General features: G+C 46.1%; 1 protein-coding gene across 1 annotated transcript in view; it reads right to left on the bottom strand.

Annotated features, from left to right (window-relative positions):
• Positions 1-24,104, bottom strand: part of utp20 (UTP20 small subunit processome component) — a 206,642-nt gene that overhangs the window by 59,977 nt on the left and 122,561 nt on the right. Inside the window, 9 exon segments of the mRNA XM_072484851.1 lie at positions 1,882-1,980; positions 2,778-2,934; positions 4,308-4,447; positions 4,662-4,936; positions 15,766-15,854; positions 16,862-17,001; positions 18,187-18,324; positions 19,324-19,461; positions 22,427-22,582. Coding sequence (XP_072340952.1) covers positions 1,882-1,980; positions 2,778-2,934; positions 4,308-4,447; positions 4,662-4,936; positions 15,766-15,854; positions 16,862-17,001; positions 18,187-18,324; positions 19,324-19,461; positions 22,427-22,582 — 1,332 coding nt within the window.

Genomic DNA, 24,104 nt, shown 5'->3' with positions numbered 1-24,104 from the left:
TGCAGTCAATCAAAATGACGGTGCTCCCAAGGTTTTTGTTCCTGTTCCAGTGCGTCCCCATTCTTATCCCGGAGGCCTTTTTTAGGCGGGTCAACAGGAGCATAATGGGGTTTGTGTGGGCGCGAGGGACTCCGAGGGTGAGAAGGGTGTTCCTGGAGCAGAGTAGAGATGGGGGGGGCTGGCGCTGCCCAACCTCTGTGGGTACTACTAGGCCGCCAATGCGACGATGGTGCGCAAGTGGGTGATGGAGGGGGAGGGGGCTGCATGCAAGAGGCTGGAGACGGCGTCCTGTGTGGGTACGAGTCTGGGGGCGCTGGCAACGGCACCGCTGCCACTCCCTCCAAGGAGGTATACCACGAGCCCGGTAGTGGCGGCTGCCCTCAAAATCTGGGGGCAGTGGAGGCGGCACGGGGGGGGGGGAAGTTGGGGCCTCGGTGTGGACCCCAATACGGGGGAACCACCGGTTCGTCCCAGGGAGTACAGATGGAGGGTTTTCAGGGTGGCACAGGGCAGGGATACGGAGGTTGGGAGACCTGTTTGTGGACGGGAAGTTCGCGAGCCTGGGTGAGTTGGAGGAGAAGTATGGGCACCCCCAGGGGAACACCCTCAGGTACTTACAGGTAAGGGCGTTTGCCAGGCAGCAGGTGGTGGAATTCCCGCGGCTGTTGCCACGCACAGTACAGGACAGGGTGCTCTCGGGGGGGGGGGGCGGGGGGGGGGGCGGGGGGGAGTGGGGAAGATCTCGGAAAATTACCAGGTGATGCAGGAGGAGGAGGCGGCCTCGGTGGTGGAGGTGAAAGGTAAGTGGGAGGAGGAGTTGGGAGAGGAGATCCAAGAAGGGATGTGGGCAGATGCCCTAGGGAGGGTGAACTCTTCATCTTCGTGCGTGAGACTCAGCCTCATACAGTTTAAGGTGCTGCACAGAACACACATGACTGGGACAAGGATGAGCCGGTTTTTTTGGGGTGAGGTGTGTTAGGTGCTCAGGGAGCCCAGCAAACCACACCCATATGGTCTGGGCATGCCCAGCGCTGGAGGAATTTTGGAAGGGCGTAGAGAGGACGGTGTCGAGGGTGGTAGGAACCAGGGTCAAACCGGGCTGGGGGCTCGCAATATTTGGGGTGGCAGAGGAGCCGGGAGTGCAGGAGGCGAAAGAGGCCGGTATTCTGGCCTTTGCGTCCCGGGTAGCCCGGCGGAGGATTCTTCTTCAGTGGAAGGACGCGAGGCCCCCAAGCGTGGAATCCTGGATCAACGATATGGCGGGGTTTATTAAGTTGGAGAGGGTAAAATTCACCTCGAGAGGGTCGGTACAAGGGTTCTTCAGGTGGTGGCAACCGTTCGTAGACTTCCTGGCAGAACGGTAGACATTGGTCAATGGCAGCAGCAACTCGGGGGGGGGGGGGGTTACTTTATTTATGTTTATTTACGCTGAGGGATCTGAGGGGGTGTATATATTTGCTATGTTGGCTCTGTGTTAAGTTGGGGTGTTAATTTATTATTTTGGTACAGGGGGGAGAGTGGTATGGAGGGTTGTTTTTTGACTGTGCTTGTATTTAACCCTGTTGGGTTCCTTTTTCATTTTGTTATTGATATTCTGTGAAAACCTTAATAAAAATTATTTATTTTTTTTTTTAAAAAAGAGATCTATTGTGAAGAAGAGTAGAGGAATTCTCCCCTGTACCCTGGGCCAACACCCAAAACAGATTATCTAGTCAACTATCATTGTTGTTTACATGGAAGCTTGTTGAGCACAAATTGGCGACTGTTTTTCCTCCGTTACAACAGAAATACTTCATTTGTAAAGCATTTTTGACGTCCTGAGATTGTGAAAGACGCTATAATAATACAACATTTTTTCATTCCGTAGTAATAAACTCTTACCGAGATGAGAACATCCATACAAGGGTCCAAATCGGCACTGTTAAGTTTAGGTACAAGGCTCTTTAAGAGCATGTAGACCGTGTAGGTCAGAACATGAACCTAGCAAGATAGAAAAGAGGAGTCATGGTGAATAGAAATCACCAGACATGGTCTGAAAACAGAGTTCTATACATCTTTAGTCAAGGTAATAGAAAGATGCGTCGAGTTTTAACACAAGTACATAAAAAATAACAAAACATTATATTATTTTCATTCTAATCCTTCAAGTTACAGTAGATCACAGGATTGTCTTCCTGACAGTATTAAAGATTTGCTGAAAGGTTAGCTAAAGATTAATAACATCTTTGATTTTTTTCTCAATCTTACTCTTCAAATGCTAATGTAATTTAACTCTATCAATCACATCAACATGTGCGTGATTGAGGGCAAGTAATATCAGATCTCATTGTCATTCTGGTAAAGCCGATCGTCGTTCCTTCACTGTAGCTGGGTCAAGATCCTGGAACTCCCTCTCTAACAGCACTGCGGATGTAACTACACCTCAGGGTCTGCAGCGGTTCAAGATGGCAGCTCACCACCATCTTCTCAAAGGCAATTAGGGATGGGCAATGAACTCTGGCCTAACCAGCGATGCCTACATTCTATGAATGAATTAAAAAATCTTTGCTGCCAAAATTCAGAAAATCCAAATAAGATTTCCAACATTGGACAGTTTATTCTTACATATAGACCTAGCAGTAGTTAGGGTTAACAGATACATTTAAGAGGAAGCTAGAGGAACAGGAGGGAGAAAGGAACATAATGAGTTGGGCCATTTGGCTTGTATTTATGCTGCACATCCTATGCAATTGCTGTCTAATATAAATGCAACACTTCAGTTTCCTGAAGCACGTTACCTGATAGCCTTTGGTTAAAGTTGACTGCATCTCTTTGAGAAGGTAGAGAAGGTATCCTGGGCCCAAAGTCTCAATTATTTTAGTCAGGGTATTGCGAGCAACATCCCGGATCTCCTGTGCTCGGTTTCTCAACAGCATACAGACTTTAATGAGGATACTGGGAAAAAGATAAAGACTTGTATTTATATAACTCTTTTCACGATCAACCGACATCTCAAAGTGCTTTACAGCCAACGAAGAACAACCGCTGTTGTAATGTAGGAATGCCTGCAAACGCCGTGTAGCAAGCTTCCACAACTATCAATCTGATCATAAACAGATCATTTGTTTTTTTGTGATATAAATTACGGTGAATATTGCCAGGACATCAGGAATAACTCCCATGCTCTTCTTCAAAATAGTGCCACGAGAGGGAATACTTGAGTCGTGCTTTAATGTCTCACTCGACAATGCAGCACTCTTCCAGTAATGCACAGGAGTATTAACCTTTGCTACCTCACGGCGACGAGGACCCGGGTTCGATCCCCGCCCCAGGTCACTGCCGTGTGGAGTTTGCACATTCTCCTCGTGTCTGTGTGGATCTCACCCCCTCAACCCAAAGATGTGCAGGGTAGGTGGATTAGCCATACTAAATTGCCCCTTCAGTGGAAAAAAAGAATTGAGTACTTTAAATTTTTAAAAAAGGAGTGTAAACCTTGATTTTTGTACCCAAGTTGTTCAACCCGGAAGCTTGTGACTGTGAATGTGCTAAGACATGGCTGACACAGACAGAGAGGAAAGGAAAACCTGTAAACGCACAGTTAACATTTCGTCCCCAGTCCCCACACTCTCCATCCAAGGACAGCCCTGATGAACAGATACTTTCACTCAAACCTCTACATACACCAACTTAATGCCATCGATTACAATATATAATATACCCAAACAAAATCAATATAAGCAGAATACTTAATCCGCTTGCTAAGAATTTAATTCATCACCATCAGAATACTCAAGTTCCATATCAGTAACTTTGCAAGAATTATATTCTGGGCCTGACAAAAATAGTAAATGTAGAGAGGATAAAATGATTACTTCCATGCTTCTTTCCACCCTACTTTAAGGATGCTATTCCATGCCCCAGTTTCTCTCTATCACATCCGTTCTGATGATGCCACCTTCCAGATGCGTGCATCTGATATTCTTTACAAGGATGATACCAGAAGTGAGAGGTTATAACTATTAGGAAAGATTGAACAGACTTCAGCTCTTGAGAAAAAGAAAAAATTGATAGAGGCCTTTAACGATTATTTAAGTATTAGAATGTGGAACTCACTATCACAAGGATTAGCCAAGGTGAAAAGACACAGATGTATTTAAGGGGAAGTTGGGTAAACACTATGGAGAAAGGAATAGTTTGATGTCTTTGGCAAATTTAACATCTCCCTTCCCCAATACTGGAATTGTCTTAAATAAACCATTTCCCCTCTCCCCAAATACACACAGTGAATGTGATTACTCAAGGTCACTACAGTATTGGGTGTTTAATACCTGGGTAAATTCGAATCCATGGTTTCCTTGGGAAGAGTCTGCATCAGTTTGACCATCGCAAACGCTATAGGAATACGCACCAACTCCTCATCATTGACTATTTTCGATTTCACCAACTTATGCTGCTCATCTCTTGCCACCTGTTAACAATTGACAAATTAACTTGAGTAACAGCACCCGGGGAGGGAGATAAGGTGTTGCAAAGGGAAGGGTGGCGAGGGAGTGGGGGGAAGAGCGGCGGGGGAAGAGTGGCAGGGGAGCGAGGAAACAAATAAAGAGAAATGAGACAGCGACAAGTAGAAATGGGTAAAATGTGAAAGAAATACAAAACTAGTGGAGAGTTTTGCCACAGACCTTTGCAATTAAACATTTCTGCAGTTTGGGCAGGATGTTGTTTGTGACAGTCGTTTGGATATGCTCGATCAGATTTTCCAGCTCCTGCTTATTCTTGGGTTGAGAGGCTACAGGCTTCTTTGCCTCTTTCGTTGGGATATTTTTGTCTGCTGCGTCTTCATTATGCACTGCATTATCTTCATTTAATATTTCTGCAGATACTTCTTTTTCTTCATCAATAGCATCTTCCAATTCCATGGCTTCAGTCAAATCTTCCTCATCTCCTTTAACAGCATCTACAGAGCAGAATGAAAATATCACGAATAACACTGGGCAAATGGTGCAGTCAATGAAGGTCAACTTAAAAATCAGGTTATAAAGTTATTACAATGTCCCAATCTACAGGCGGAGACAGAACCATGTATTATATAAAATCTACACACAGAGATAGGCTATCTGGCCCAATTGGTGATCATGCTTCACATAAACCTTCCCACCTGACTTCATCTAACCTCCATCAACATATCCTTCTATTCCTTGCTCCCCAATATTTATTCATTTCTCCTTAAATAATAATCTTTATTTTATTATTGTCACAAGTAACACTGCAATGAAGTTGCTGTGAAAAGTCCCTAGTCGCCACATTCCGGCGCCTGTTCAGGTATACAGAGAGAGAATTCAGAATGCCCAAATTACCCAAGTCTTTCGGGAATTGTTGGAGAAAACCGGAGCACCTGGTGGAAACCCGCGCAGACTCCAGACAGACAATGACCCAAGCCGGGAATCGAACCACTGTGCTACCGTACCGCCATAATATCTACTATCCGCCTCAAATACACCATGTGGGACTGCGTTCCACATTCTCATCTCCCTCTGCGTAAAGACCCTTCTCCTTAATTTACTGTTGGATTTTAGTGACTGTCTTATAGTTCTGGTCTCCCTACAAATAGAGAAATATTTTCTCTATTTCTGCTCTATCAAATCGTTCATAATTTTAAACACCTTCCTCAAGTCCCCTCCTGACCTTCTCACTCGTAGAGAAAAGAGCCCCAGACTGCTCAGTCTTTCCCGATAGTTACATCCTCTCGATTCTATGGGATCGTCCTAGCAAATCCTTTCTCGTACCTTCTCCAGTGCCTCAATGCCCTTTTTACAATATGGAGACCAGAGCTGTGCACAGTCTTGAAAGAAGGGTAACAGAAAGTGAGGCTCAATTCATTGGAGCAACAAAGGCAGAGCAATGTTTGATCCAGGAACTTTGATTCCAGCTGATGGCAAAAGGTTAAAGCCAAGTCTTCAGTCTGAAATGTAAAATATTCTTTCATGGAATGTGGGCATTGCGGGCAGGGCCAGCATTTGTTGCCCATCCCGAATTGTCCTTGAACTGAATGGCTTGCTTGGCCATTTCAGAGGGTAGTTAAGAGACAGCCGCATTGCTGTGGGTCTGGAGTCACATGTCCGCCAGACAGGGTAAGGATGGCAGATTTTCTCCCTTAATGGACATTAGTGAAGCAGGTGGGTTTTACAATAATTGATGGGAGTTGAGACTAGCTTTATGTTCCAGATGTAGTAACAGAATTTGAACTCAACCAGCTGCAGTAGGATTTGACCCTGTGTCCCCAGATAATTAGCCCGGGCCTCTGGATTACTAGTCAAGTGACTTTATCGCTACACCACCATCTTCCCAGGAATTTTGAATAATAAATTTCTGGATTATGGATAAAGGGGGAGGGAAATGAGAATAGAAAGTTCTTTCAGGGAGCCAGCACAGAGGATGGTAACTTAAACATCGCTTCCTGTGCTTTAGAACTCTATGGGTTTCAATGAGAACATTTTTACCCCCCCCCCCCATACCTTCTTAAAGACATAATGCCATTTTCTGGACTGTTTTGGTGACCTCCATGATGTGCAATTTCTCATTTTGTTTTATTCATTTACAAAAACTCACCAAGTCTCCTTCTTCACACCTTCCAAACCCATGATCTTACCACCGAGAACGGGGGGGTGGCAGATTCATGTCACCGTCACCACCTGCAGTTCCCATGCATCTGCTGTCGTCTAGTGGTAGAAGCAGCCTTGGTGAGTTGCTGCAGTGCATCATGTCAATGGGACACACTGCTACCACTGTGCGTTGGTGGTGGAGGGATGAATTTTAAGAGTGTGGATAGGGTCATGCGGGTTGCTTTGTTCTGGATATGTTGAGCTTCTTGGGTGTTGTTGGAGCTGCACTTATCCAGGCAAGTGGAGAGTATTCCATTGCACTCCTGACTTGCGCCTTGTAGATGATAGATAGACTTTGGGGAGTCAAGAGAGGAGTTATGCTCCGTAGAATTCCCAATCTGAGCTGCCTTTGTAACTGCAGTATTAATTTGCTGGTCCATTTCCGGGTGGATTTGGCAGGACTGCAGAGCTTAAATATGATCTCAGTTGTGGGATTGCATAACTTTGGCTGACACTGTTTGGTACACAATAGTCCTGTGTTGGAGCTTCAGCAGGTTGCCACCTCATTTTTAGGTATGCCTGGTGCTGCTCCTGGTATGCTGCCCTGCATTCTTCATTGAACCAGGATTGATTCCTGGTTTGTTGGCAATAGTGGAGGGGAGATGTGCCGGGCCATACAAGTGAGGTTGTTTATTGTTCTGCTGATGTTGATGGTCCACAGGGCCTCATGGATGAGTTGCTAGATCTGTCCAAAATGTGTTCCATTTAGCACAACAGTAGTGCCACGCAACACAATGGAGGGTATCCTCAATGTGAAGATAGGACTTGTTTCCACAAAGGCCATGCTGCGGTCAGTCCGACCAGTGCTCCGTTGGACAGATGCATTTGCGACAGGTCGATTGATGAGGATGAGGCAAAATAGATTTTCCTCCTCTTTTTTGTTCCCTCATCACCTTCTGCAGGCCTAGCTTAGCAGCTATGTCTTTTACTGCCACTCAGTCAGGGGTGGAGCTGCTGAGCCACTCTTGGTGATAGACGTTGAAGTCCACCACCCGGAGTACATTCTGTGCCCTTGCTACCCTCCGTGCTTCTTACAATCATTGTTGAACATGGAGGAGTACTGATTTATTAGCTTGAGGGTGGCGGTGAGGAGCAGCGGCAGATAGCAATAAGCAAGAGGTGTCCTTTCCTAAGTTTGACCTGGAGCCACAAGTCTTCATGGAATTTTGAGTCAATGTTGAAGTCTCCCAGGACAATTCCTTCTTGACTGCACACCATTGTACCGGCGCTTCTGGTGGATCTGTCCTGCTGGTGGGACAGGACAACTCGGGGATGGTGATGGTGGTGTCTGGGGCATTATCTGGGAGGTATGATTCTGTGAGTATGACTGTCAGGCTGTTGCTGACTAGTCTGTGGGACAGTTCCCCCAATTTTGGCCCTCGCCAAAATGCTAATAAGGAGGACTTTGCAGGTCAACAGGGTTCGATTTGCCGTTGTTGTTTCCGGTGCCGAAGTAGATGCTGGATGGTTCACCCCGTTTCATTTCTTTTAGTCTTCACAGTGATTTGATACGACTGAGTAGCTTGCTCAGCCATTTCAGAGGCATTTAAAAGGCAACCACATTGCTGTGGGTCTGGAGTCACATGTAGGCCAGACCAGAAAGGAACAGCAGATTTCCTATCCGAAAGGACATTAGTGAACCAGATTTTCTGATGGTCACCATTACTGAGACTATCTTTTAATTCCAGATTTATCAATTGAATTGAAATCCCAGTAGATGCCCATGTCCCCAGAGCATTAGCCTCTGGATAAATAATAATTAAAATCTTTATTGTCAGAAGTAGGCATACTGCAATAAAGTTACTGTGAAAAGCCCCTAGTTGCCACATTCCGGTGCATGTTCGGGTACACTGAGGGAGAATTCAGAATGTCCAAAATACCTAAAGCATGTCTTTCGGGATTGTGGGAGGAAACCGGACCACCTGGAGGAAACCGCACAGACAGCGATCCAAGCTAGGAAATGAACCTGGGACCCTGGCGCTGTGAAGCAACAGTGCTAACCACTGTGCTACCGTGCCGCCCACTGCCGTCCAGTGACATTTCCACTACACCAACTCCTCATAAAGGATGGGCAACGAACACTGGTCCAGCCACCTAGGGGGTCTGTTAGCTCAGGTGGCTGGACCGCTGGTTCGTGATGCAGAGGAACACCAACAGCAAGGGTTTAATTCCCGTAACGGCAGAGGTTATTCATGATGAAGGGCCTTCTCAACCTTACCCCTTTACCTGAGGTGCGATGACCCTCAGGTTAAATCACCACGAATCAGCTCTCTCTCTCTCAAAAGGGAGAGCAGTTTGTGGTCCCCTGGGATTCTGGCGACATTTACAGTCACCTACTGTCGACATCCTGAGTGTGAAAGGATTGAAAAAAAAGAATGCGGGTGATGTTGCCGTTTGCCTGTTTCCAAAGGATCTTGAGAACATGGTGGTGAGCCACCATCTTTAAATGCTCCTCGGCCATTTCACAGGTCACAAATAGACCAGGTAAGGACAGCAGATTTATTTTCCTTACGGTCATTAGAGGGTTTTTACAACAATTCAATAATTTCACGGTCACCATTACTGATTCTCGCATTTTAATCCCTGACTGGAAGTTGTCTGCATAACGTCCACTAGAAACTAGTGCAATCTGGGCGGAATCGAATGAAACAGCACTTAAAAATGGTGGAATTTTATGCCCATGAATTACAGTAAGAACCGCTCCTGCTGGTTTTGCATGATTTTTAAACACTGCCTCCAAAGTCCGTTCGCCCAAAGAAGTGCACAACCACAAACCTACCTGCACCCTCAGGGCAGAGCGAGTCTCTGCCAGTTCTGAAGAGCTTATCTCAGCACCCAGTATTCCAGCACCCAAGATCACATTGCAGCCAGCATCAATGACCAGACCTACACTGATCCAGGCAGACAATTGCACCCTTGCCCAGGTTTGCTTTTTCTGCTAATGCTACAAGTACTTATAATTCAATTTAAAATGAGTTCTATTGATCTGCCCCGCTCTGGTAGACCAATTAGTTTAAGCAACTGAATAATAACTCATTTCCTGGCAATCCCAATCATTGGTGTGAATCTGGTAGATGCCTTGTTCCAGTCACCAATCAATTGCGATCGATTATGCCGATCAACTGTATTTATTGTTGGGTAGCAGAGTGGTGTAGAGAAAGCCTGCTGGGCCCACACCCCAGAGGTCTGTGGATCAAAACCATTTGCTGCTATTTACATTTTCCGGTACAGCAAAAAGAAACATTTAAATTTGTCCCTCAGTTTATTTGATTTAGTTACTTGATTATTTGTGTTCATCAAAATAGTTGGGAGATTTCATCCACGGGTTCTTGCAAATATCCCTGCATGGCAACTTGGGTGTTGCATAGACTGGCACAGAACTACAGAGAGCAGGAGCAGGCCCTTCTCATCCAAACAGTACAGCGTGCAGTGCATTCCACCAGCAGCACAGTGGTTAGCACTGCTGTCTCACAGCACCAGGTACCCGGGTTCAATTCCGATCTTGCATGACTGTCTGTGTGGAGTTTTCACGTTCTCCCCATGTCTGCGTGGGTTCCGCCCCAGGTGCTCTGGTTTCTTCCCACAGTCCAAAGATGTGCAGGTTAGGGGGATTGGTCATGCAAAATTGTCCCTTAGTGTCCAGAGATGTGCAGGGTAGTTAGGGTTAGAACAAAGAACAAAGAACAAAGAAATGTACAGCACAGGAACAGGCCCTTCGGCCCTCCAAGCCCGTGCCGACCATACTGCCCGACTAAACTACAATCTTCTACACTTCCTGGGTCCGTATCCTTCTATTCCCATCCTATTCATATATTTGTCAAGATGCCCCTTAAATGTCCCTATCGTCCCTGCTTCCACTACCTCCTCCGGTAGTGAGTTCCAGGCACCCACTACCCTCTGCGTAAAAAACTTGCCTCGTACATCTACTCTAAACTTTGCCCCTCTCACCTTAAACCTATGCCCCCTAGTAATTGACCCCTCTACCCTGGGGAAAAGCCTCTGACTATCCACTCTGTCTATGCCCCTCATAATTTTGTATACCTCTATCAGGTCGCCCCTCAACCTCCTTCGTTCCTCGAGTTTATTCAATCGCTCCTCATAGCTTATGCCCTCCATACCAGGCAACATTCTGGTAAATCTCTTCTGCACCCTCTCTAAAGCCTCCACATCCTTCTGGTAGTGTGGCGACCAGAATTGAACACTATACTCCAAGTGTGGCCTAACTAAGGTTCTATACAGCTGCAACATGACTTGCCAATTCTTATACTCAATGCCCCGGCCAATGAAGGCAAGCATGCCGTATGCCTTCTTGACTACCTTCTCCACCTGTGTAGCCCCTTTCAGTGATCTGTGGACCTGTACTCCTAGATCTCTTTGACTTTCAATACTCTTGAGGGTTCTACCATTCACTGTATATTCCCTACCTGCATTAGCCCTTCCAAAATGCATTACCTCACATTTGTCCAGGTTAAACTCCATCTGCCATCTCTCCGCCCAAGTCTCCAGACAATCTAAATCCTGCTGTATCCTCAGACAGTCCTCATCGCTATCCGCAATTCCACCAACCTTTGTGTCGTCTGCAAACTTACTAATCAGACCAGTTACATTTTCCTCCAAATCATTTATATATACTACAAAGAGCAAAGGTCCCAGCACTGATCCCTGTGGAACACCACTGGTCACAGCCCTCCAATTAGAAAAGCATCCCTCCATTGCTACCCTCTGCCTTCTATGGCCTAGCCAGTTCTGTATCCACCTTGCCAGTTCACCCCTGATCCCGTGTGACTTCACCTTTTGTACTAGTCTACCATGAGGGACCTTGTCAAAGGCCTTACTGAAGTCCATATAGACAACATCGACTGCCCTACCTGCATCAATCATCTTACTGACCTCCTCGAAAAACTCTATCAAGTTAGTGAGACACGACCTCCCCTTCACAAAACCGTGCTGCCTCTCACTAATACGTCCATTTGCTTCCAAATGGGAGTAGATCCTGTCTCGAAGAATTCTCTCTAGTAATTTCCCTACCACTGAAGTAAGGCTCACCGGCCTGTAGTTCCCGGGATTATCCCTGCCACCCTTCTTAAACAGAGGAACAACATTGGCTATTCTCCAGTCCTCCGGGACATCCCCTGAAGACAGCGAGGATCCAAAGATTTCTGTCAAGGCCTCAGCAATTTCCTCTCCAGCCTCCTTCAGTATTCTGGGGTAGATCCCATCCGGCCCTGGGGACTTATCTACCTTAATATTTTTTAAGACACCCAACACCTCGTCTTTTTGGATCACAATGTGACCCAGGCTATCTACACCCCCTTCTCCAGACTCCACATCTACCAATTCCTTCTCTTTGGTGAATACTGATGCAAAGTATTCATTTAGTACCTCGCCCATTTCCTCTGGCTCCACACATAGATTCCCTTGCCTATCCTTCAGTGGGCCAACCCTTTCCCTGGCTACCCTCTTGCTTTTTATGTACGTGTAAAAAGCCTTGGGATTTTCCTTAACCCTATTTGCCAATGACTTTTCATGACCCCTTCTAGCCCTCCTGACTCCTTGCTTAAGTTCCTTCCTACTTTCCTTATATGCCACACAGGCTTCGTCTGTTCCCAGCCTTTTAGCCCTGACAAATGCCTCCTTTTTCTTTTTGACGAGGCCTACAATATCACTCGTCATCCAAGGTTCCCGAAAATTGCCGTATTTATCTTTCTTCCTCACAGGAACATGCCTGTCCTGTATTCCTTTCAACTGACACTTGAAAGCCTCCCACATGTCAGATGTTGATTTGCCCTCAAACATCCGCCCCCAATCTATGTTCTTCAGTTCCCGCCTAATATTGTTATAATTAGCCTTCCCCCAATTTAGCACATTCATCCTCGGACCACTCTTATCCTTGTCCACCAGTACTTTAAAACTTACTGAATTGTGGTCACTGTTACCGAAATGCTCCCCTACTGAAACATCTACCACCTGGCCGGGCTCATTCCCCAATACCAGGTCCAGTACCGCCCCTTCCCTAGTTGGACCGTTTACATATTGTTTTAAGAAGCCCTCCTGGATGCTCCTTACAAACTCTGCCCCGTCTAAGCCCCTGGCACTAAGTGAGTCCCAGTCAATATTGGGGAAGTTGAAGTCTCCCATCACCACAACCCTGTTGTTTTTACTCTTTTCCAAAATCTGTCTACCTATCTGCTCCTCTATCTCCCGCTGGCTGTTGGGAGGCCTGTAGTATACCCCCAACATTGTGACTGCACCCTTCTTATTCCTGATCTCTACCCATATAGCCTCACTGCCCTCTGAGGTGTCCTCTCGCTGTATAGCTGTGATACTCTCCCGAACAAGTAGCGCAACTCCGCCTCCCCTTTTACATCCCCCTCTATCCCGCCTGAAACATCTAAATCCTGGAACGTTTAGCTGCCAATCCTGCCCTTCCCTCAACCAGGTCTCTGTAATGGCAACAACATCATAGTTCCAAGTAGTAATCCAAGCTCTAAGTTCATCTGCCTTACCCGTAATGCTCCTTGCATTAAAACATATGCATTTCAGGCCACCAGACCCGCTGTGTTCAGCAACTTCTCCCCGTCTGCTCTGCCTCAGAGCCACACTGTCCCTATTCCCTAGTTCTCCCTCAATGCTCTCACCTTCTGACCTATTGCTCCCGTGCCCACCCCCCTGCCATACTAGTTTAAACCCTCCCGTGTGACACTAGCAAACCTCGCGGCCAGGATATTTATGCCTCTCCGGTTTAGATGCAACCCGTCCATCTTATACAGGTCACACCTGCCCCGGAAGAGCTCCCAGTGGTCCAGATAACAGAAACCCTCCCTCCTACACCAGCTGTTTAGCCACGTGTTTGTCTGCTCTATCTTCCTATTTCTAGCCTCACTGGCACGTGGCACAGGGAGTAATCCCGAGATTACAACCCTCGAGGTCCTGTCTTTTAACTTTCTGCCTAGCTCCCTGAACTCCTGCTGCAGGACCTCATGCCCCTTCCTGCCTATGTCGTTAGTACCAATATGTACAACGACCTCTGCCTGTTTGCCCTCCCCCTTCAGGATTCCCTCTACCCGTTCGGAGACATCCTGGACCCTGGCACCAGGGAGGCAACATACCATCCTGGAGTCTCTTTCACGTCCACAGAAGCGCCTATCTGTGCCCCTGACTATAGAGTCCCCTATTACTATTACTCTTCTGCGCTTTGACCCTCCCTTCTGAACATCAGAGCCAGCCGTGGTGCCACTGCTCTGGCTGCTGCTGTTTTCCCCTGATAGGCTATCCCCCCCGACAGTATCCAAAGGGGTATATCTGTTCGAGAGGGGGACAACCACAGGGGATTCCTGCACTGACTGCCTGCCCTTTCTGGTGGTCACCCATTTCTCTGCCTGCACCTTGGGTGTGACCACATTTACATAACTGCGATCTATGACGCTTTCCGCCACCTGCATGCTCCTAAGTGCATCCAATTGCTGCTCCAACCGAACCATGCGGTCTGTGAGGAGCTGCAGTTGGGTGCACTTTCTGCAGATGAAGCCATCCGGGACGCTGGAAGCCTCCCGGACCTGCCACATCTCACAGTCAGAGCACAGCACCCCTCTAACTGACATTGCGTCAATTAATTAAAATTAAAATTTGTCTTTTTTTTTTTAAATACTTTTTTTTAAATTGCAAAGTTACTGTCAACTATCTGTTTCCTAGCACTAGATTTCTAATAGAAATGCGATAGCTAACTATAATATTCTCCGATCTCTGGCTTAGATATCCTCTAAATTATAATTAAGTTATTATGTTTAATTAGTTCCCAAATACTCAAAAAAATTTAGGTTAGAATCCCAACCAGCCACTCAGGTCACAGCTTTTCTGTGATGTCACTTCAGTTTCCCCCCGACACACACAATTTGAAAAAAGGTATAAAAGTAAAAATCACTTGCTTACCTTCTGAGATGTTCTCAGGTTCTCTCGCTGACAGAGACTGCTCCTCCACCTCCAATCCTTGACCTGCACAATGCTAATAATATAATAATATAATATGGCACTTACCTTACACCAAAGGGTCTTATTATTAGGTTAGAGGAGGAGGGTGGGTGGGAGACACTACACGTGTAGTGTCTCGGGTTTCCTCTCCACCAGAATTTATTGGTTGGGGGGGGGGGGGGGACTTGCCAGAGGTCGAACTTCCGGTTCCCGCCGAAATCCAAAGGGCTGCTCCTGTAAAGGTAAGGTTTTTAAATACACTACTCACCTCCCAGAAGGCCCCTGCGCACCGCTGCCGCCGAAATCCAAAGGGCTGCTCCTGTAAAGGTAAGGTTTTTAAATACACTACTCACCTCCCAGAAGGCCCCTGCGCACCGCTGCCGCCGAAATCCAAAGGGCTGCTCCTGTAAAGGTAAGTGGTTTTAAAGTCGCTACTCACCTCCAAGAAGGCCCCTGCGCACCGCTGCCGCCGAAATCCAAAGGGCTGCTCCTGTAAAGGTAAGTGGTTTTAAAGTCGCTACTCACCTCCAAGAAGGCCCCTGCGCACCGCTGCCGCCGAAATCCAAAGGGCTGCTCCTGTAAAGGTAAGGTTTTTAAATACACTACTCACCTCCCAGAAGGCCCCTGCGCACCGCTGCCGCCGAAATCCAAAGGGCTGCTCCTGTAAAGGTAAGTGGTTTTAAAGTCGCTACTCACCTCCAAGAAGGCCCCTGCGCACCGCTGCCGCCGAAATCCAAAGGGCTGCTCCTGTAAAGGTAAGTGGTTTTAAAGTCGCTACTCACCTCCAAGAAGGCCCCTGCGCACCGCTGCCGCCGAAATCCAAAGGGCTGCTCCTGTAAAGGTAAGGTTTTTAAATACACCACTGTTGTGGAATAGGGCGGGGTAGTGGGTCAAGGTAGGGTCCCTGCAGACTTAATGGGCCGAATGGTCTTCTGCACTGTAGGGGTTTTATGGTTCTGTGGAAGGCGTGCTTTATTATAATAATAATAATAATAATAATAATAATAATAATAGCTTAGTGCCACAAGTAGGCTTCAATGAAGTTATTGTGAAAAGCCCCTAGTCGCCACATTCGGGCGCCTGTTCGGGGAGGCCGATACGCTTGGATAAAACCTCAGGCCTAGGCAACCTAAAAGACTGAGTTTTAGACACGTACTTTCACCTATAGTCGTCTGAACCGCTTCAAGCTCCTTCTGCAGGCTGTCTGGGTCAAAGTGAAAGGCTTGCAACACGGACAGCAGCAACCTGCATGAGAGAAAATTATCATCACTAAGTAAAGAACATAGAGGTGTTACTGGAAAAATTCACAAGTTACAGAGTCCACTTAAACAGAAAGTTAACTGTTTTACGTGTTAGCTATGGTAACACTAGATACCATGGAGCATTGAGAGTCTTGCCCAACAACAGCTTAGGGCGCCACACTAAATTCACAAAATAGTGAAACGTACCAATGCTCCTTAGAGCCAGAACGATCTTAAGGACCAGATTCAATCCCCTGGATAGGTTTAGGAGGAAAATTTCCCAAATTAACCCTTTCCCCAAAATTGTTTTTAATCTGTTTTCTTTGCCTCTCCCAGAAGACCTGTCTTTGGGCAGGGGAGGAGAGTGTATATGTTGTTCTTGCATTGTGTGGGACAGCTTAGATGATCTAAATGGTCTTTTCTTGCTCCCCATTGTTTGTGGGAAAGTTTTTGTTTATTCTTTCATAGGCTGTGGGGTCACTGGCCATCCCTAATTGCCCTTCAGAAGATAGTGGTGAGCCACTTCCTTCAACTGCTGCAGCCCATATGGTGTAGGTACACCCACAATGCTGCTAGGGAGGAAGTACTGGGATTTTGATCCAGCGACACTGAAGGAACAGTGATATATTTCCAGGTCAGGACAGTGAATGGCGTGCGGGGGAACCTGGAGGTGGTGATGTTCCCAGCTTTCTGCTGCCCTTGTCCTTCAAGGCGGTAGAGGTTGCAGATTCGGGAGTTGCCGCTGAAGGACCCTTGGTGAACCTTTGCAGTGTATCTTGTAGATGTTACACATGACTGCCACTGTGTGTCAGTGGTGGAGGAGGTGAATGTTTAAAGTGGTGGATGGGGTGCCAATCAAACGGGCTGCTTTGTCCCAGAGCTTCTCGAGTGTGGCATTCAAAAAGAATGAGCCTCAGAGTGAGTGTTAAGCTGGCTTGTTTGGGAAAAACATTGAATACCATTCGCTGGTTTGCTTACACAATTTATCACTCTGAACCCTCTTCCACATACCTGACCGCCAATTTCTGATTGATCTGTCCAGTTTGCAGAACGTGAATGTAGCGTTTGATGTAATACATGTACGGTGACCAGGAAAGATGCTTGCAGGAAGCTCCGACAAGTTCCACAGATGCCGTGGTCATGTTCTCATACTGGAGAATTTTACAATGAAAAAGATCAGAAGAAATTGAAACAAATTTGAAATGCACACATTTTAACCGTCTTCTGTTTAGTGTTTGATTGGACGATCTGCTAGAGTCGTATAAAGCAGGAGTCAGGTCAAAGCTGGAGGAATTATTCCCTTTCCTTTGACTGTGCTGATACTAATGTTCATCTCCAATGTCTTCCAGTTCTAACAAACGGGTCACTGATCTGAAACATTAACTCTATTTTTCTCTGTCCCTACATAATGCTGCATGAACATTAATGTTTCCAGCATATTCCGCTTTTACATCTGGAACAACTATATTGCGCTCTGGGCACCGGACATCAGGGAGGAAATACTGGCCATGAATGGAGGAGTACAGTCTCACGGCTCTCTATTGCTAGAGGGGTAGCGTATTAAAGTAGGGACATCTTGCTACAACTGTCCATATCATTGGTGAAACCGCACCTGGAGTAATGTGCACGGTTTTGCTCTCCTTACTGAAGGAAAATAATTGAAGGATTTGATCAGATATACAATAATTATTTCCTCCAGTGGGGGAGTCCAGAACAAGGAGGTAGAACATTAAAACTTACAGCCAAGCTGTTCAGGAATGATGTTAGGAATCTTGAACTCTCTCCCCCAAAGAGCCGTTGAGACTGTGGGTCAACTGTAAACTGTGATTGAAAGATGTGGGCCAGCATTTGTTGCCCATCCCTAATGGCTTGCTAGGCCATTTTAGTGGGGGAACAGTTAAGAGTCAACCGCATTGCTCTGTGGGTCTGGAGTCACATGTAGGCCAGACTGGGTGAGGAGGACAGATTTCCTTCCCTGAAGGACATTAGTGAACTAGATGGGTTTTTACGGCAATCGGCAATGGTTTCATAGTCATCATTCAACTTTTAATTCCAGATTTTTATTGAATTCAAATTTCACCAGCTGCCATGGTTGGATTCGAGCTCGGGACCCCAGAGCATTACCCTGGGTCTCTGGATTACTAGTCCAGTGACAATACTACTATGCCACCACCTCCCCAGGCAGAAAGATGGGTAAGGGTATTAAATGTTATGGAATCAGGGTGGGTAATTGGTGTTAAGATACAGATCAGCCATGATCCAATTGAATAATGCAACAGGTCAGAGAGGCTGAATGGCCTCCTCCTGACCCCAAGTTACAAAAATGCAGTTCTCACCTTCAGCATGTTTTCATTGAACAGTGTTGAAGTAGCATATGGCAGGATGTAGTTTACCAAAGATTTAGAAGACAGAGTAATTTTCTCCTCATCAAGCTGCTTCGCTAGTTTTTTCAGGGCACGAGCTCGCCTGTGAATCTATACATCCCAAGAGAAAGAAAGTAAAAGCCTTGCATTTACATATCGCATCTCTCATGAGCACCCCAAACACTTAACAGCCAACTAAGTGCTTTTGAATTGTCGGCACTGTTACGATGTAGAAAACATGGCAGCCAATTTGTGCACAGCAAGCTCCCACAAACAGCAATGTGATAATGAGCAAGTAATCTGTTTTAGTGAAGTTGGGAATTCAGGGATAATTCTTCTGATCATCTTCAAAGTTTTCCGTCTGTAAAAAAGTAACTTTGTACTTTAAGCCCAGAAATTAATAAACATTTGCTATTTTAACAAAAGCTGTAACCAATTTCAGTATAACTGCCAGGCTAGTATTATACAGAAATGTTAAGCATTCACTTATTAATATCACCTACAGTCAATCCTGGACTTGCAAAAATATTGCAATATTCATAATAAGCAAAGTTCAATCGATGAAAAGCATGTTTAAACAGATATATATGTTACATAGGTGCATCAGACACTTTATTATCCTCATTCCAATGATTTGGCCTCTATTCAAATATAATTTGCAAAACTGCTAGTTTTGAAGTTATTTAATCTGATTCTCAACGACACAGGGTGGCACGTTGGTTACCACTGCTGCCTCACAGTGCCAAGGACCTGGGTTCAATTCCGGCCTTGGGTGACTGTGGAGTTTGTACTTTGTCCCGTTTGCGTGGGTTTCCTCCAGGTACCGGTTTCCTCCCACAAAGATGTCCAAAGATGTGGAGGCTAGGTGGGTTGGCCATGATAAATTGCCCCTTAATGTCCAAAAGGTTAGGTTGGTTTACGGGGATGGGGAGGGGGGGGGGGGGGGGGGGGGGGGCTCTTTTGGGGGGTCGGTGCAGACTCGATTGGCCGAATGGCCTTCTCATATACTGTAGGGATTCTATGTAATTCGAACTAGAATTTACCCTATCCTTGGGATACATTTACCACCGATCACTGAACATATTAAAATGAATGCCTTGAATCATCCACCTGTATGTGCTTTGTATTCTCAAAGAAGTCCATTTCTGGATCGTGGTTTGTTAGCTGTACCAGGTCCTGGAACTCCAACCTTTGAGGGAATGTGCGGATTAAACAGCAAAGGAGTGTCGTGTATTCTTGTTGAACACTCTGCAGGAAATCAAACAGAAATAGAGAAAGGGAAGTAGGAATACAATCAGACAAAGTGAATTAAGCACATCCGTGGTATAATTCAATCAATCATATATATATATATATATATATATATATATATAAGTTAGATAATCATTCATTTCAACCATGTACTTGCTTACCTATATGGGGTTAATGGAATATTGTGTTCCCTGGGGTGTAGATAATTAAAGGGATTGTGTTTTGACTTAAGTGAGCCGGTCATGGGACATCTGAGTGGGATAGAGAGGATGTAATTAATGGGAGGGACCAGGTCTGTAGCAAGCAGTTTAGCTGTAGGATTTTTTAGTTTGACAAGGACAGCAGGATTTCCAGGTTGCGTCTGAAAGGATCTCTCCCTCCTTTTCTAAAAGGAAATGTCTGCATAATAGTACAGCAAGCATTCCTGTGTTTGCTAACTTTATTCACAAGTGGCTTTTGACCTACAATGGACTTTGCTTAATTGGAGATAAAGATATACGTTAATAGTTAAATTGTTCCTTTTACTTTAAGAATTGGTTAACTGTTAATTGTAAAGCTGCATCTATGATGTTAGTGTGTTTAATCCTATGCTAATAATAAAGTTTGTTTTAATATAAAAGATCCCCATTTGTCGGTTGAATCATGCATGGGAGTGACGTATCCTTTCCTCAGTTTACAAATTGCAAAATTGCTGGGGTTTCTCGTTAGTTTCCTAACATAAATTGGGGTCTGGTCCGGTACCATGACAACCTTGGTTCCATAAATCTTGTCTATAAATCTCAGATCAATCGATGTGATCAGGATACTGATGTTTTTTTAAAAAACATTAATTTATCTGTGGGCATTGTTGGAAACGATGGCATTTATTGCCCATCCCTATTTCCTCAAGAAGCTGGTGGTGAGCCTCCTTCTGATGCTTAACTTAGTGGTTTGCTCGACCACTTCTGAGGGCAGTTAAGAGTCAACCATGTTGCTGTGGAGCTGGAGTCACATACCAGCCAGACCAGGAAAGGATGGCAGATTTCCTTCCTTAAAGGACATTAGTGAACCGGATGGGTTTTTACAACACTCCTGGGGCTTCATGGTCTCTGCTACTGATGGGAGCTTTTTATTTCACACTTATTTCATAAATTGAATTTAAATTTGTTCACTGTCGCCGGGAGAAAATCCTGGAACTCTCTTCCAAACAGCACTGTGGGTGTACCTACAGCACATGGACTGCAGCAGTTCAAGAAGGCAGTTCATCGCCACCTTCTCAGGAGGCAATTAGGATTGGGAAATTAATGCTGGCTTAGCCTGCGATGCTGACATCCTGAGAATAGATTAGTAAAATATTCTCCAGGCACTATATCTAAAAAAAGTTTTAGAATCCAATTAATCAGCAAGCTGGGCTAAGCACTGTCTTCATAGTTTACAGACTGTGTAATAAATTTCTCAGCACCCATATTGTGAGCTGTGGGAGCACTGCTGCCAGGTTTGGCAATCTGTGCACACTACTCCTGAGCAGCAAGACATATGGCTTTGCTGCAGTGAACCAAATTCACATTGCAATCAGCCAACAACTAAAGCACAACAGGCTCATTATGAACGTCTGGGGACGACACTGGGTTCCTCAGTCTGTCCACCATTCTGCAACAACAAATTTTCCACTTGCAGACCATTTAGTCAATACGAATGGCAAGTAAATTTTGACAGCTCCATTCTTAACCAATGCAGCACTCCCGAGTGAGTAAGCTCATTGGGAAAGCCAATGTAATGACCCATCAACAATTGATCGGAACCAATTTTGGACACAGCCCAAGTCAATCCTCAATGTCTGGATTTTCAGCTGCCTGACAAGAGTCACCTAAAAAAAAAATTCTGTATCCAAACTGTAATTGAAAATAAGGTGCACTTTTCCTATTGGTCGTGGAATCTAAAACACAGGGGTGCAGTCTCAGGATATGGGCCAATCATTCAGGACTGAGATGCATCCATGCGATCGTACATTCGAATTAGGAGCAGGAGTAGGCCACTCGAGCCTGCTCCACCATTCAATACGATCGGACTGATCGGGCTGTAACCTCAATCGCCCATCTCCGATTACCTTTCAGCCCTTGTTCATACATGGATACCATATGGAGAAATGATTTCCCTCAAAGGGTTGTGAATCTTTGGAATTCTCTACCCCAGAGGGTTGTGAGTGCTCCATCGATGAACACATTTAAAATTGGGAGAAACAAATGTTTGGACTCAGGAAATTAAGGAACATGGGGAGCGGGTGAAAAAATGAGTTGAGGCCCAACGTCAGCCATGATCGTATTGAATGGTGCAACAGGCTCAATGGATTGTATTGTCTACTCTTGCTTCTATATTATATGCTCTTAGTTAAGACTCAAGTGTCAATATTTACAGCAATAAAGCTATCCCTGATGTTTGGCTACCCATCATTTTCTTTTGCGTTGTTAGTTTATCTAACGTGTCGTGACCTGAAGAAAACGGGTGGGCCCAAAAACTCGGGGATTAGATTGCAGTTGCCAGCAATTTTAAAGTTAACATGAGCTGGTTACTAAACATTTATGAAACACTGGAAAACATTGCCAGAGTCAACAATAACGAAACAACTGATTTTGCTGGTCTGCCAAAAACCAGAAACAAAAACAGAAAACGCCGTCAAATGCTCAGCAGGTCAGTACCATCTGTGGAGAGAGAAAAACAGGGTTAATGTTTCAGGTCGCTGACCTTTCATCGGAATGCTGGAGTCTGCATGAAAGATCACGGACCTGAAACGTTAACTCGGTTTTGTTCTCTCCACACAATGCTGCCTGACCTGCTGACTATTTCCAGCCTTTTCTGCTTTTTATTTCAATTTTATATTCAGCTGCAGTTTCCTCTGGCATGCTGGAATGTTGGTCACACGTCACTGGTGCATTGATCAGCAACTGTAGTCATATATCTCCCGCTCGGCTTATCCTCATTTTACCTCAATCTTTGCTTTTAGGCAATTCCTTAAAGTCTCCAGCAGAGTGCGGGTGACCACCTCCTTGTATTCCTCCTCTGAGCAGCCAACTGAAGCCACTTGTTGGACAACTGCACTCAAGCAAAGCGTCGCACTGTCACTTAGAGTCATCTCACCCAACTGAAAGAAAAACGAAAGGGCAAAAGTGGCATCTCCATATTGTAGGATCAGGCAGAAATATCTAGAATCTTACCGAGTTAATGTAAATGGGAGGGGGAGGGGGGGGGTTCGTGATGGGCATTTTAGATGGTTTGTGCGGAAGAGTTTGGCCACAAGGGAATCAGCCCAATATTCTTTGCAAGCATATCTGACCATAATATTCCAACTCCTCCTACTCCCAGTCAATCTGATTTCCCTGCCCTTTAATCAGCTCTGCTTATCCCAGCTTAGTATAACTAGGATCAGCTTCATTTCTAAAATTCACTCTCGAGCACGTGGCGCTTTTGTGAATGTTGAATGGATTTTCTTTTTAAAAAATTTTTTTTTAAATAAAGTTTTCACAAAATATTAACAACAAAATGTAAAAGGAACCAAATAGAATTAAATAACAAACAAAACAAATCAACCCAGTGCCCGCCTCCCCCCTATACATCCTTCCACTGAAGAAGAATCCTTCGCCGGGCTACCAGGGACGCAAAGGCCAGAATTCCGGCCTCTTTCGCCTCCTGCACTCCCGGCTCCTCTGCCACCCCAAATATTTCGAGCCCCAGCCCGGTTTGACCCTGGATCCGACCACCGTCGACACAATCCTCGCTACGCCCTTCCAAAATTCCTCCAGCGCTGGGCATGCCTAGAACATATGGGTGCGGTTTACTGGGCTCCCTGAGCACCTAACACACCTGTCCTCACCCCCAGAAAAACGGCTCATCCTTGTCCCGGTCATGTGTGCCCTGTGCAGCACCTGAAACTGTATGAGGCTGAGCCTCGCGCACGAAGAGGAAGAGTTCACCCTCCCTAGGGCATCTGCCCACATCCCTTCCTCGATCTCCTCCCCAAACTCCTCCTCCCTCTTACCTTTCAGCTACTCCACCGAGGCCTCCTCCTCCTCCTGCATCACCTGGTATGTTGTCGAGATCTTCCCCTCTCCAACCCACACCCCCGAGAGCACCCTGTCCTGTACAGTACGTGGCGGCAGCAGCAGGAATTCCACCACTTGCGCCTGGCAAACGCCCTTACCTGTAGATACCTAAAGGTGTTTTCCGGGGGGAGCCCGTCTTCTCCTCCAGCTCAACCAGGCTCGCGAACTTCCCATCCACAAACAGGTCCCCCAACCTTCTTATCCCTGCCCTGTGCCACCTCGAAAACCCTCCATCTATTCTCCCTGGCACAAACCGGTGGATCCCCCGTATCGGGGTCCACACCAAGGCCCCCACTTCCCCCCTGTGCCGCCTCCTTTGCTCCCAAATTTTGAGGGTAGCCACCACCACCGGGCTGGTGGTATACCTCATTGGAGGGAGTGGCAGCGGCGCCGTTGCCAGCGCCTCCAGACTCGTACCCTCACAAGACGCCGTCTCCAGCTTCTTCCATGCCGCCCCCTCCTCCTCCATCACAGACTTGCGCACCATCGGCGCATTGGCGGCCCAGTAGTGCCCACAGAGGTTGGGCAGCACCAGCACCCCCCATTCCTACTCCGCTCCAGGAA

Source organism: Scyliorhinus torazame, chromosome 19, assembly GCF_047496885.1.
Source record: "Scyliorhinus torazame isolate Kashiwa2021f chromosome 19, sScyTor2.1, whole genome shotgun sequence".
Taxonomy (NCBI): Eukaryota; Metazoa; Chordata; class Chondrichthyes; order Carcharhiniformes; family Scyliorhinidae; genus Scyliorhinus; species Scyliorhinus torazame.
This window is presented reverse-complemented; position numbering and strand designations above follow the sequence as displayed.